We start from the raw sequence: 15595 nt of genomic DNA, 5'->3' as shown, positions 1-15595 counted from the left end.
GGAACTGATGACACGAAATCCAATTTCTTTTTTTTAAACACTGGTCAATTTTTACCCTTCTGTCACATGTGGCTGACATTTCAAAGTTGCCATCTGCATGAAGATCAGTAGCTGTGGAGGGAAAAGAATCAAAGTAGCTCTTCCCATACATTCCATCAGTAGGCAGAACTCAACTGTTACTACTCGAAACACCTTACTGGTAAGCTGGTCTAGAGCTTTAGATCATTTGATGCAGTTGTGAGCATTAAGAAATTGAGGGGCAAGAGAAAAATTTACATGCAGCCACATTCCATGGAATTCTGTGCATGTGACACATTGTTCTATTTTCTCCTTAGGTATGTTAGGTATTTTCACTGCAGAGAGGAGTGCTTGAACTATTAACTTCCTCAAAAACAGCTTTCAGTTGCATGTAAACATGGCATCTCTGCATGAAATCCCTCTGTAAAATGAATACTACTTAGAATTATTGAAAGAACTGTCTTGCACAATGGAAATGTCGGGAGACAAAACTGAACCTTCTAGCAAATAACCTTAGTAAGGACTGAAGAAAAAAGTCTTCTAGAAGACTTGAGATTACAACATCAAGAATCCCCCGAAAGGGTGGCATCTGAAGTAACAGTAATCAGATGATCAGGAGTCCAATGCTTGTCCAGTTGAATAGAAAAAAGGCTGCAGGTTGAATGGAAACTACATGTAAAAAGTCATATAGGACCAGGTATTTTTAATCTATTAAAAGAACGGTGGGAAAGAGTGACTTCCAAACATCTTCTACTGCAGGAACATGTTTACTGCATTGAACCAAGTGACACAGCTTATGTCCTAAAGGCTTTAGCAGCTGTATTAAACTGACTCATAACTGTCTGGTCAGAGAAATCCACATAAGAAGAGAAATAATTTTTTCATAATAAAAGAAAAAAATAGTGAAAATATAATAAAAACAATTTTAACTCCTTCAGAATAAAAGTATTTTCAGAATTACTATGTACTTTTATCAAAATATGTCTTTTTTTTAAGAGGCAGCAGGGAATAGAAATTACCTCAGGTTCTGGGATCACAGGTCACCACTTGCCAATTACTTTTTTCCTTCTGTATTTCCCATTCTTCAAAAATATGATCAAAGGCAGAATGTAAAGAGAATTATTTTAAATTAAAATATTCTTACTGTAAGATTCCATTTTCTCTTTCTCAGCACTACATTTTAGGTAACATCTGTCTTCCAGATGGTGTTCATGTTGTTCTCAGAAACAAGCTCTTACTTCTTCTGTGGTTCAGGGTTACGTCCTAAACCACAACACACAGATGAACATCAGCTGAAACCCTTTGTTTGTTTTGGGAGACGACCTTTCTGAAGGGAGTTTTCTCCTCATCAAAGGTTATGTGGAAATAGTAAAGCCTCATGGGGTGGAAACAAATCTAAAGAAGTCTAACTCTCTACCAAGACAAAATTGCCTGATTCTCACAAAAGCCCTATTTGCAGAAAGCTTCCCTGCTTCACCAACACTGGCTGTGGAAGATTAATTTACTTCATTATTCTCAAGAATTCCGATTTCCTTCTCCTTCCCTGAACTCAGATACAATGAAAAATTATAAATGGATATGGATGCAAAAAGGTCGGTTTTAGTGCAAAAGCTATAACTCTATACTGAAGAGCTCTTCTAGGGCAGGGAGCAAAGCTTGCTGCCAGAATCTCTGCCTCCTCATGTTCAATAGTACACCAAGCAAATCTTCCCACCTCACAACAAGAAGGAAACAAGGGGAAAAAAAAAAGTAATAAACTGATAGTATTTCTCATTTCTCTGAAATTAATTTTAAGAACAGCAACCACAACAAAAGTACACTTTATCTGAAGTTTAGAGCAATAGGGAAATAAAACCCAGAGGCTGCAGGCTTAACTGTTTGGTATTTGGCAGAAACAGGTGTCATTTCAGTCAGAATGATGAGGATTCACAAAACAAAACCAACACGCACACACACTTCCAAGTTACTTTGCTTTTAAAGTTATCTAAAGTAGAGGCAAGGAAGGGGAAGTACCAGTAAATATCAGAGCAGTTGCTAAATCCCTACTACTAAGCAGTCCGCCAGATCAGGGTGAACTTGTTCCTATCCTCATTATGAGAATATCGTTAAGGTAAATACAATAGGAGCAGATATGGACTTTTAATTCCTATTTTTAATTTGAGTTGATGGAACGTCAAAATAATCCTTCACCTGAGGGAAGCGATGCTGTTTACATGCATATGTACTGCTTTGTTCACCTCATAAAAATACAACTGGAAGCAGTTCAGCTCTTTTTATTTTGTCAACTGCTATATTAGATGCAATATTTTGAAGGAAAATCACATAAAAAATAAATTTACGTGTTTGAAACGCAGCATTCTTGAAGTACTGGTAGTTTTCAATTTAAAATTTTAGGAAAAAAAACTCCCTTGTAAGGATGGCAAGTTTTGAGATACAAAAATATTGAAAGCCTAGAATCTGCATTGCAAGGACTGGCCAACCATTTCTATGTTATGTGCAACCTTATTAATTGGTCTCAATTGTCTATGTGCAAAGTGATGAAAAATACTAGAGAAAGTTCTAATCATACCAAACATCTTAAGAGCAGTCTTTCAGAATTCTGGTTTTCTTTTAGTTAGAGAAATGTAGTATTTCAGTTTCAAATATTTAGCATTTAAAGAACAGCTGCATATATTCCTGACATCATCCTTAATAGAATTACCTGAACCTAATTGCTCTAAAAGCATAAATACACCAGATTTATACAAATACTTGGACATACAGTGGGGAAAACCAAAGAAACCTTTCAATCAAGTGATCCAGTGAAAGTCAACAGAATTTCAACACCTAACATGGTTACATTTTGTTACACTAATAAAAAAATTCAGTAATTATGATGCAGTTACAACCTTTATGAGTCTGTCTTCCTCAATCACTAAAATAAGCAACTGCTACTTGGAGACAACCACACTGTTGGAATTTCTGCAATTTACAGGGAAGACTTAATCCTTATGTTCCCACATTCTTCATCAGTGGTCAAAGTGAAAATTACTCCTTTGCAAGGAAGCATTCACTATGTAATATAGCTCAACCTTCTCTTCTGTCCTTAAGCTTGCTCCACTGCAATGTACTGTGAAACAAAGTGAAGATGATTTGCATCCACCACATTAGGTGTTGTGTTATGTTATGGTAGTAATGCACACACAAATCTCTCAGCTACAAATATTCTGTTCACTTACCATTGTCACCTACTCCATTTTCTTATTTTAGCCTCACATTTCATGTTTATCATACCATTCTCACACCTAGATTTAGGTCTATAAAACATTTTAATGTACTCTGAAAACTTAACACAAAAAGTTATAAGATTAGTTGACAACTAATTAGCACAACGGATTTTTAATTAGAAGGCCTGTGTATTGCTGTAATTGAAGTAGATGAGTTATACAGTAAGATAAAATGCACCTAATTCACAGTGCTTTTTCTACCATATGGTTTCTCTCTAGTCATCCCCCTCCTTTTCATGACATTTAGATATGGTGATATGTTTAATCTCATTTATTACTACTTCTAGAAGACAATTGTTACATTAGTATGAAGACTTTGGAGACAGAGAAAGCTACATTTTCAAAAATTTCTACAGCATTAGAATTGTTACTATTCAATGAGTTCATAGACTTCTTTGTTCAGGTCCTTCTATTAAGGTAAAATGTACCAATATCTCCTCTGCTTTTCCCAAGCTGCAAGCATGTAAGGTGAAGATTTTGCCCCCAAGCCTCAATGCTCACAGGAAACTGTCTCTGAGGTCATAAGAATGTATGCTTTTTAGTCATGTAGCAGCTTATGCCACGTACCCACATAACAGGTTTCCAAAATATCAAACTAGCTAAAAAACACCAGTTAAGTAAAGAAAAATCAAATTCAGATCTGATTTAGAGGGAAAAAAACCAAAACAACTAAGTAGTTGCATTTAACAAGTAATGGTAAGTCTCAATTTGAGGCAGTGGCTCCCCTCTTTTTTTGTTATTGAATTCCCAATTCTAGTTCATTGCAGGACTGCCAGCTATCCACTTCTGGTCTGCTTCTAAATTACCTCAGCATTTCACAGAAGAACTTCTTCTGTTGGTTTTCTATCTCTCTCCAGTCTTTTGACCATTCCCTGTTTCCTGTCTCACTGGAATACCGTATGACACTTGCAGCATTGCAACCCACTGGTGGTCCCATGTGCCAGAAACATTCCAACAGGAACTAAATGATGGTCTGGCAATACTTGTCTAGGTAGCACCATATACTAGTGCCTTAACAAAAGCTGTTGGATAAAGAACGGGAGATAGAATCCACTAAAGAAACTTCCTTCATACTTTTATAACAAAAGCAAAGTTGAATCCAGAGTTCAGGAGCCACTGAGCAGCTATTGTTTTCTCTGCTCATTTTACCTCCACCTCATCCTATTTCCTTCCAATCTTACAGTTTGTCCACCTCAATTCCAGTGGATCCAGTCTTTGGGAATGAAAACCCATGAAAACTGCAGAAATCATCATGTTTACTGTAAGAATATCTGCAGGGTCATGCTACTGGCATTTAAAAAAGCCAGGTTAAGATAACAAACCTTAATTCATCCCTTCCTGTATGAATGGCCTGTACGTCAAAATACCTGAAAACTGCACTGATACAGTAGAACTTATTTTAACTTGCATTACGAATAAACTGCACATGCTGTTTTACAGACAATATATATTTGTAAACTTGCTCATGCAAAATTAGTGTGCACAACAGGGATACTGGTTTTCTAATCCCCACATCTGTAAAAATGACATTAGTGTCTGATTTTTTTGAACTGTGCCCAAACCATCTTTTTAATATAATAAATCTTACACATAATTCATCTGTCAGCCAAACCAATTTATGAAGCTGAAACAAAAAAGAATAAAAAGTTATACAAAAAACATGGTGCACCTGGACACTTGATTCCCACCTCCCCTCCCTTTTTTGTTTACAAGTAGAAAGAATGAACAAAAGAAAAAAAAATCATGGTCACAAAATTTTGACATTTTAATCCTAAACATTACAGGGCAAATGGATGTTGGAACCTATTTCCATACACCATGCGTAAACTTTTTAATTCCCAAATGTGGCCAAATCCACTAAAATAGAGTGGTTAACAAATTCTGGATTATGGAAATACATTTCTGGAATAATGCTAGAAAAGCAATTATGGGAAAAGCCAACTGTCTCCATAAAGGTAAATAAAGTGGAACAATGTGTAATTATATGCTTTTTCTGTTTCTTACTCATAACCTGTCAATTCAGTGCATCATATGGTTCAACATAATGGTCCCCATTTTGGACAAACATCTAACTAGTGTCCATTGATTCCAAGTTAGTGGATGATGAATCTTTTTGGATACTTTCAAAGATGGCTGCCAACTCAGGGTTAGAGCTTATCTGTGACTGAAATTCACTCATTAATGGACTCTTCTCTGCTTCTGGAATGGTTAGAAGCGCTGCTACAGCCCTCATAGCAGATCGTTTTAGTTCATCTTGCTTTTCAAACTCCTGTTTCACTGAGTTTGCCTTTACCTAGGGAAAAAATGAAAATATGTTTGAAACTTTACTTAAACCTCCACCTATACCCACCTTAAAAAAATGTATGTTACAAAAACCTATTTCCTTCCATACTACCACTTTGCACAGCTTGCAAAATGACCTAAGCTCTTAAAAAAAACCAACCAAACAAAAAATACCCCTAAACATCTTTCTACCAGAACTGTTTACAAATAGACTGAAGGTAAGCAGAAAAAGGCTGTAAATTACCAAGTAAATCACCAAATCAAAGCAATTATAGCAGCCAACCTTTACCTAGTAAGGTCAGTAAATTACATTAAACTGCTATTTTCACACTACTCCCAGCTTCCAGAGAATAGAATTTATTAAAAAGTTGACCTCAGAGTAAGTGCTTAACCTTCTGTTACCATTTTCAAAGATGTTTCAGTGATACAAACATAAATTATCATTAAAGGCAGTCAATTTTCTTGATGTGAAATATACAAGACTACAACAATGGAAAAGTAAGGTAAATGGCATTAAATGACTGTCACAGCATGCAGGTGGATCAAGATGAGCAGGAATGGAAGGAGACTAACTGTGCCAAGATCCAATAATCTTGTAATATAAATGAGGAGGCAGGATAAACAATAAAAACCCAACAAAACCAGGACTACTTTACACTGCCTTCATCACCCAAATGCTTGTCTGAAACAACGTAACCATCAGATGCCAGAAAAACTCTGTCTTCCAGTTTCACTATTTATAATAACATGAGATTTACATGTTGCCCAAGTGGCAGCTAAATTTTTAAGGAACAAAAGAAAGGACAGCAAAGAAACAGAGAATTTTTAAAAAGAAGCTAACAAGGATATCCCTCGATTTGTAATTTAAATAAATTTAACACATGTATAAAGGCACACTTATTTATATTATCGTGCCTACTCCAGCTTATCAATCATAACTCAGAAAATGCTGCAGCAGTACTGAAGTACTCTTTAAACACAAGTTGGTTTGTATTTCTATAAGACAACACAAAGTAATTAACTTAAATGAATTCAAGTACCTTAGTTGTACATGTAGCACGCAAAGGTTCCACGAGCCTATCCAATCTCTGCAGCACCGCACTTGGACAAAGGGTAGACAGTCTCACCAACATTAAAAAGGTTAGCATCTAGGTTGAGGAAAAAAACCCAATACAACTATTAGTCATGCCTAGCACATATATGGAGATATATTTCCTACAATGCTGTGTAACCTTTCAAACAGTCACACTTCAGTGACTGTGGCAAACATAGTGAAGTACTTAAGCATATGAAGTAATATTTTTACCACGTCAGTTTATTCACTATTTAAAATATTTTGACATAGTCACTGCTTTCACAGAGAAAAATGACAGCTAACCTTAATATCATAGTGATCCTTCAGGCCATCTTCAACATGGTTTAAGAATTCAAATATATCTAGTCTATCCAAACAGCTATCCAACAGAGTATACATGCACTCAAAAGCCGCTTTCCTTATGTCCAAGCCATCATCAACTGTATGCTTAAATGGTCCCATTTCCACCTGTCAGCAAACAGAAACACCAAAGTTAAATAACACATTTAAAAAAAAAAAAAAAAATCTATCTACTTACATATATTTAGCACTGTTTTTCTTAGTTAACATACCTCTCTGATTAATTCCTTTCTGACTTTTGTTTCATTGTAAAGATGAGGAAGCACAGTATCTAAAAGGTCCCTTATCAAAGATGGTTTATTGTGGGCAGCTGAGTTAAACGTCACTAGAGCTACTCTCCTGACATTGAGATCTGGATCCTCCAATGTTTTCAGAAAATCACCTGCAATCATACAGAAATAAATAATCTATGACGATCCTTTTAATCTGCAACTTTAAAAATATCTTTGCTTAGTTTAAACCTTTCAAAAAGACATAGTGCAGCAGTTATTTTAATGTAACAGACACCTGCTATTTCAGCATGATTGTACAAATAACACCATACTCATATGAAAAGTATTAATTTAGTTGATATACAGTAGTTTGTATAATAAAACAGCAGTTTCATTACGGTCATCAAAATAAATGGCCATCACAATGATATTTCTACTTGTTTTCTAAAGATATAGTATTTAAATTAATGAAAATTATATTTAACCTTTGCTTTTATCCATTAAATTCTCTCAGAATACGCATTAGAAAACCAATATCAATTCTGCAGTTCACGAATTTGAGAACACCTCCCAAGGAAACTATCGACACACTGATTTTTAACCCCTAAATTAGCTGAGAATACCTAAATTACCATAAAATAAGGCTACTCAGTATATATTAACATAGCAACACCTTCTCATCCCACTCTACCCTCAGGTATTTTTAAATTAGATTTTCTATACTTCTATAATACAGCTTTGTTAAAATAAACAGCTGCATGAATGTATCTTATTTTTCCCTCAATGTTTGAAGTTTTACTAGCTAACTCCGTGAGGAGTGAAATTTTTCAAAGGAGAAAACCAACAGAGACTTCTACACACACAAAAGAAACTGGGGTAACAAAACTCAAGATAACTAAGATTTTTTAAGTACTAGATACCAATAGTTTTTTGACTGCATAATCAATAAATATTTGGAGAAACCAAAGGGGCAAGGCAGCTTCAGTGGGGGGGAAAAAACCTAAAGCAATTCTTGAATGTATTATTAAAAAAAAAAAAAAAGCTTAGTGATGAAAATAACAGATAGGAATTGACTTCATTTATCCATAAATAGAAACCTTGCTCCCCACAAAACTTTATGTTTTTGAAGATAAATCTTTTTCCCCCTTAGGCTTAGTATTATAGATAATTTTTTACTTATCTTTAAACCTGCAATTAATCAAGTATAAAACATTCACCATAGCATATTAAACAAATCTTTGTTATACAAATAAAAAAAGTTCAAAAAGCTGCAGCATTGCAAGGCTCTTTATCATACCAACCTTAGACTGAAAGCTCTGATTACCTTATCCCTGTAAAAATATACACAATTCCAAATGCTTTCAGATCACAAGCATTACAAAATCATAACAACCTATATTTACAATTCAAAACCTGGTAACACTCTGAATTCACGCATGCATATTTTAAGTGACTGAATGTTAAATATTTCCAAGACCACATTTCTGGGTAAAGATAGTACACCTTACTCCATCAAACTGATTTAATTTGTTAAAAACATGAGAAAGGAAATCAGTTTTTGGGTTCCCTCTCCTAAAAGTCCTAGCTTTTTGTATTGCCCATCACAACTTCAATACATAGAATTTTTAATCATACATTTTTTACTGCTCAGAATTCAAACAAACTAGTATTAATAGAAATAACTGGCTATTGCAGAAACAACTTGGAACTCTTCCAACAGTTATTATTAGCAGCTAATCCTAGTATCTGCAAAATACTTACTTCTGATAACACAAAGAACAAATTTTAAATGTCATTCTACTGCCTGGAAACAAAAAAGCTGTCAGTAAAAGTAAAGAACTTACCTATGCAGTTCTTCAAGAGTGGGTCTATGGGTTGTGGATGATCAGAAATAGTGAACTTAACAGCAGTAACCACTGAACTTCGAGCGTATGAGGACCCTAATACAAAACAAAAGTGTGAATGCACAAGATTAAAACAGAACAACTACAGAATCTAAATCATGCTCAGTGTCATACATTCTTTTTAGGCTTCTAATACTCTTAAGAACACCAAACAAGAAATGTTATTGATTACTAGAAATGCAATATGTAACTCAAGTAAATCTATGGAGAAAACATTTCAAACATGGGAAAAATACTGTAAGACACAATAAGCATGTAATGTTATCTGCTACAGAAAATTTGAGTAATAAGCCTGTTAGAACAGTTTATGTATGATCAAACGTCAGCCTAGAAAAAAACACCTCTCCACTTAAAAGTAGAAGCACGTAAAGCAAACGTGAATACAGTTCTTGATACGAAACTGATTCATGAATTATGCACAATGATCCATCCTAATCCTTAAAAATTTCAGAATTCTCATCTGAAAAATAGGAATACACCAAATAATTTAGACCAAAATGTCAACATGTTGCAACTGGCTTTTTAATTTGTCCCTTTGTCATTCATGCTCCTTCCCCTTTAAGTTTATAGCTCTTTCTCAAACATAACATCATTAATCAAAATACCACAGTTGAAAGCAGAACACAGAAGTAATTCTTGTTATGTATGACTAGCAACTTCTAGTAAAAATGGAACCACCTAAGATTCCATTGTTGGGTAGGGAGGAGCAAAACTTCAAGAGTTATCACAAAATTTAAGCACATCATTTGCAAAACTAGATCCATTTATTAATAGATAGCACAAAGCCATTTGCCTTAAAGCCACAATATGTACATGCATTACTACTACTCACCTGATGCCAAGTATCCCTTGAGTCGTGGAAGCAGAGTCTCTGGGTCTATTAATGTAAGTTTGCCCAAGCATTCAGCAACAACATTCCTTGTGCCCTCTTCTGCACATTCACAGTGTTTCAGGAGTAAGGCCCAGATATTCTCGACATACGGTTTGAGACCAATCACTGATGCAGAGCTAATTATTTCTTTCAAGGAATGAAGAAGAAGGTATTGCCTCTTAGGTTGACTAGTTATTTCTTGTAGGACAAATGGCAGATACTCAGGAAGATTGCCAACACTAATGCTGCCTAAGGCGTAAGATGCCGCCGATTTTACTTCTTCACTAGGAGAAGAGAATGCTTCTAATATTACAGACTTCAGCTCAATTTGTCCACTTAAGTCAATATGATGCCCAACTTCCCCAAGAGAAAGCAAAGCCAAAAGGCGAATGGAATCTGTGGACCTTGAGTTCTTAACATCTTGAATGAACTGACCTACAACAGCTGGTCCTTCCTTAGGGCAGGCTCGAGTAAGGGCAGCAACACATTTGGCAATGGAATAGTAAGACTGCTTATGAGTAAGTGCTGTACTCTGTGAGTACACTGGACCCGTTAACATGCGCAGTAAATCCATATAGCCTAAATTATTTGTACCAGTCACAACCAAAGCTTGGAAAAATTCTAGCATGGCACTAAGTGCTCCACCCTGAAGTAGAGGTGATCTTACCAGCCCAATAAGTTCATTGAGAATGGAGCCACTAATCTTTGACAAGGAGGAAGGATATACTTTAGCCAGTGTTGTTAGAAAACTGATGGCCATCTGTGATACGTGCATATCACTTTCACTAATCAGAGGTGGAAGCTCATCCAGGACAGCGTCAATCATGGCAGCTGTCAAGCTGTCACTGTAATTCTTTATTAAAATATCTAGAGCAGAAAGAGTGCCCAGTTTCAAAGCTCGTTGGTTCTTTCTCAAAAAAGAAGCAAGAATAGGAACTCCTTCTCCAAGGATTGGTCTCAAATCTATCTTCAAAGGAGAACCAGCAATTAATGTCATGGCCTTCACTGTAGTTAACCGAGTGATCTCATTCTTCAGTCTCTCTAGAAAGATCTGAAGTGTACTAGGCAGGTCTGTGCCTAGGCTGTCACCAAGGCTACAAATTATTTGACCCATGCAAGATATTGCCCTTTCTTTGACCTCCTGATCAATGTCAGCAGCCTTTAATCTCTTGATTGTACAAGTAAACAAATCTTTGATGTAAGGAGTAGCATCAAAGGAAGTAGGCTGATCTAATGGACGAATAACCTTCACAAGTTGTTGGGTAACCAAAAGTGCCTCTGATGTTATCTTGTAAAATGGGTCTCCAACGCAAGCTACAACTGGAGGTACCAATGCTTGAACATGAGGATGAAAGACTTGGGGAGAATGATTGCAGAGGATCACATACAAACAGGACAAAGCATCTATCTTCAGATTAGAAGAACTTGATTTGTCATTCAGTGAAAAAATTATTCCTGGAAGAAAAAACAAAAAATGTATTTTTAGGGTAGGTAATTTATAGTCTGCTAAAACACGTCAAAATTTCCAAAGGCAGGCAGCTATACTGAATTTATGTTTTCTAGCTCCCAACCTTCCTTGAATGCTTCCAAGCCCCTTTCAGCACTTTAATTCAATCAATTAGTTTTTAAGCTTCCTCTGCCAGAGGATATGGGCAATTTGATGGTTTGTGATGTATTTTCTTAATTATGAAGAAATTCTGAACCTTTAACATTTCCAACCTTACTTTTCACCGTTACTTCAAACTTCAACATTTTAAGTTTCAAAAGCTAAAATATGGACAATATTTTGCTCTGTTGGGATGAAAAAGAAGGCAGCTTGATCTTGCAATTAAGAAGAAAATTAACTTTTTTTTTTTATATAGTAGGGAAAAAAACCTCAATCTTGGAGACAACTGTTGTTTTTAAGATTAATGGAAATATGTCACTAAAATATTTATATGGATTCATATACTAGCCGGTTATTTTGCCATTTTCTTTAAATAGAAGCCCCATTTCAAGGCTTTTGCAAAAAGCCTTCATGACTTGAATATTTTGATGTTTCAAAACTTCACGTCCAATTTAATAAATATTTAAGTTAATAACATGTTTCTCATACCTGGTACAAGTACAGGAACATGTTGTGTTAGGGCTCCAGGTAACACATTTACTAGTTCAGTCAGCATGTTAAAGCAACACTGACGAGTCTTCACACTTTTCTCCTTCATCTGTTTGTGCAAGGCTTTAACTATGTTGGGGACCTGTAATCATCACACATCTGTTAATTGATTCAATAGCTCGCATTTCTTCCATTATTGATTACTGGGGGGCATATAAAGAAATACGTGCATCCCACCCCTCTGATTTCTCCTCAGAACTAGAGAAGTTACAGAAACACTGGGGAATAAAGTCAAAATAATTGCTTTAAAAAATTAGTAATTTAACTTTAAAAGATGATTTGCATTAATAAAACTGTAGAGAGTAACAACTGAAAAGCCAACCAAATAATTCACTTAGAAAAAGTTTTTCAGCATTATCCTTTTTATTCTGCAAATAAAATATGTTGTAGCAAATCAAGTTTTATCTTGATCATTAGAGCTTATTGTTTGCATACAGAACGCACAAAGTAACTATTTTGCTTCGGTAATTTGGCTAAATGACATATGACATTCAACTTTCACAGGTAATGGTAAACAACTGAAATCAAATCAGGACATTTGCACGAGTCAGTAATTTCATTTTCCAAGACTGCTGCACTTTTTTGGGCCAGTTTACCTGGCTTGCTCTCTGCGTTAATACTACAGGAATAAACTGTAACCTGCATGTGATGAAAGCATGATAAGGCACATTTAATGAACTATCCTTATGAACAGGGGGCAACTTCAGTATATCATCTCAAAGATAACAAAAATCTTGACAAATAACCTGACTCTGAAGCATTGTCAAAGGTGTCTCTCCTTGTTCCATTGCATCAGGATCACAAAGCCAACTTTGCACAGGTCGAGTTTGTTTTAAAAGGGAAAGATATGCATGAAAAACATCTGCTTTAACATTCTCTTCACGTTCTTTGAATCTGGCTATTAAAGCAGGAGATACAGTTTTGTAGAATTCTGGAAGCATTTCATGTCGTGTGCTAACCACAGCATCCAGACATTTAGCAGCTGCACGCCTCACTTTCCAGCTCATGTCATCATCATCACTATATTCATCATCGCTCCCTTAAAAAAATAAATTATGTATAAGTTCAAGTCTAGACCAGCAAAGCAGCAAGTTTTATTTTAAACAATTAAAAAAGAAGACAGTTCTTTGCATAAAACACATGAAGAAATAGGTTCAGAAGTATGTTAAAAGTCATACATAAAAAGCCTTCTAAACAGCCTAAGTTGTAATTCTCTGCCGATTTTTTCATGCTAGTCTTACACACGTATTAAAACTGCAAATAGGACAAGGATGTTCCCATCATATTTACAGCCTGACTACTGATTTAAAGCACATTCCTCTTTATTTGTGACATAAACAACAATGCAACAATGAACACTAGCTGATCAAGATTCAGCCAATTATTCTGCCTGCTTCTTTCTAGGAGCAAATAAACCATACACTGCCCCCAAAAATAACAACAACAAAAAAATAAATAATACAGACTTCTCAGGTGCAAAAGCAACAACTATGCAGCTCATTCTTTCCTTAAGTAATGGGAATGTTATGCCCTCAGTTCAGATTACTTGTGTGTCCAAGTTTTCATAAAGCTTACATATGGCAATGCTTTGCCACTGTGTTAACAATAAATACATTATGCCTTTCAGTCTAAAACACTTTTTTATCCTACAGAAAAATACTAGGCAATTTTCAATCTATTCTGATTTTATGCATTAGGTAACAATAATATATTACAGTGGAAAGTAGTGAGAAGCCTTCCCCATGCTGTATACGTATTTTCAACTCATGAACTGATGTTCCTCTCACTTTAGTTATATCATGCTACACACTTCTGCCTTTTTCCCCTTTCAAGTCTTTTAACGTATTTGTCTTGTATTTTGTGTTCACCCTTGGAATTACTGACCTCCAGCAACAATACCCTACACTTTTATTCCAAGAGGTAAGTTCATAAGGTATGTTTAAAAGAGGTACAAAATATGAACATGAAAGTATACAAGTCACTCAAATGCTGGTATTTAGTAGCAATACCACCTATACCAATTTTCTCAGACAGGTACAGGATCACAAGCTCACCCTCTCCCCCAAACTGACAAGAGAATATACCTTGATCATCATCATCACCACCATCGGCATCCATAGCATTTTCATCTTCATCCTCATCATCATAATTGTAATTAGGATCATACGTAAGATATTTAAGACAAATGTTTATAATAGTAGATACATGGGGATAAACTTCTTTAGGACACCTGCACAATAAAAAGTACAATCAATGTCAAATTACTTTGAAGAACTAAAACATTCCTAAACGACTTCATGCCACATACTGTACTTTGGAGACATTAGCCAATACAACTAATATCAACGCACCCATCTGAATTACAGAAATTCTGAAAGGAAGGTCAGAAAGGGCAGTGCTACTGTGTAACAGGATCTGCTAGACTGGAAGGTTGCAAAGGACTAAGATACGCCTCTGGATATCAATTTTTTTGCCACCATTATTGCACACAAATATACTTCCCACCTCCTGTTTGCACAAGTAGCAATGGCACAGTAGGAAGTTTCTAAAGTACAGACATAACACACTGTTTAACAGTTAAGTTACAAGGTAGAGGTATAGGAACAGTTCCAGCTCAAAGCTTGCAAAAATATTTTCTTTGAAGGAGATTGTCTCTTGATAGCTTACAATCCAATGGCACACTATTAGATCTGAAAGCCTGAAATAGGTACCCATGACTTACCTCCTAACAAAAGATTCAAAGGCTTGAATGCAATACTCTCGTAGTTCATCATCATCTACATTACAAAACTTTACAACCAAAGGAATTATTTTCTCAAGATATTCACCTGGTAAGAGAACAAAAATTAGTTAAGTAATTATTCTCACCTAAAAACTTTTAAGTAGAAGATAATTTATAAATTTTTCTTACCTATTCTATGACCTGCTTGCCTACTGATAGCAGCAATACACTGTATATAGGTCCTAGTTGTTGACATGGAATCATTTTTAGACAGCTCTGTCAAGAGATGTTCAATGAGGTCTACAAAAACCATATTGCCACAACTCATAACCAGGTGACCAAGAGCAATGATGGTTCTTTTCCTCACAGCAAGTCTTGGGCTGGTCAGCTGGGGGAGCAGACAGGTCAGAATTGAAGGATGGAAGTTAACAAGCAGTCCTCCTTGCCTTAAAACAGACAAAACACAAACTCAAACCAATTGAATCTAGATAATTTTGTTCATATACTTTACAACAATCTTTAAATAGTCCCCAAACATCACAAAGATTCCAATTAATTACTTAAATTTAAGCTTTAGAAACTTTTTAAAAGAAGAAATTAGTTTAAAATATAAATAAATAAATATAAAAATAAACATTAAAATAAGCTTAAAATTACAGTTCTTAGAAGATTAAATAATAAAGGAATTGTTCTATAAATCAATTATCTTCAATACATTCACTTTTTTTC

At 35.3% G+C, this 15595-nt stretch overlaps 1 protein-coding gene across 1 annotated transcript in view; it reads right to left on the bottom strand.

The window, feature by feature from the left end:
- Positions 1 to 1003: 1003 nt before the first annotated feature.
- CAND1 (cullin associated and neddylation dissociated 1) overlaps positions 1004 to 15595 on the bottom strand; it is a 33329-nt gene continuing 18737 nt past the window's right edge. Inside the window, exons 5-15 of the mRNA XM_027679652.1 lie at positions 15056 to 15312; positions 14867 to 14972; positions 14229 to 14374; positions 12891 to 13183; positions 12085 to 12226; positions 9951 to 11444; positions 9059 to 9154; positions 7215 to 7384; positions 6946 to 7110; positions 6608 to 6715; positions 1004 to 5577 (exon numbers count right to left, since the gene is read on the bottom strand). Coding sequence (XP_027535453.1) covers positions 5353 to 5577; positions 6608 to 6715; positions 6946 to 7110; positions 7215 to 7384; positions 9059 to 9154; positions 9951 to 11444; positions 12085 to 12226; positions 12891 to 13183; positions 14229 to 14374; positions 14867 to 14972; positions 15056 to 15312 — 3202 coding nt within the window. The 3' untranslated portion in view covers positions 1004 to 5352. The remainder of the gene's footprint in view (positions 5578 to 6607; positions 6716 to 6945; positions 7111 to 7214; positions 7385 to 9058; positions 9155 to 9950; positions 11445 to 12084; positions 12227 to 12890; positions 13184 to 14228; positions 14375 to 14866; positions 14973 to 15055; positions 15313 to 15595) is intronic.

This window comes from Neopelma chrysocephalum, unplaced genomic scaffold (assembly GCF_003984885.1).
Source record: "Neopelma chrysocephalum unplaced genomic scaffold, ASM398488v2 Primary Assembly neopelma1_59, whole genome shotgun sequence".
In the NCBI taxonomy this organism is placed as follows: domain Eukaryota; kingdom Metazoa; phylum Chordata; class Aves; order Passeriformes; family Pipridae; genus Neopelma; species Neopelma chrysocephalum.
Note: the sequence above shows the minus strand (reverse complement) of the source record. Positions and strands in the feature narration are given on the sequence as shown.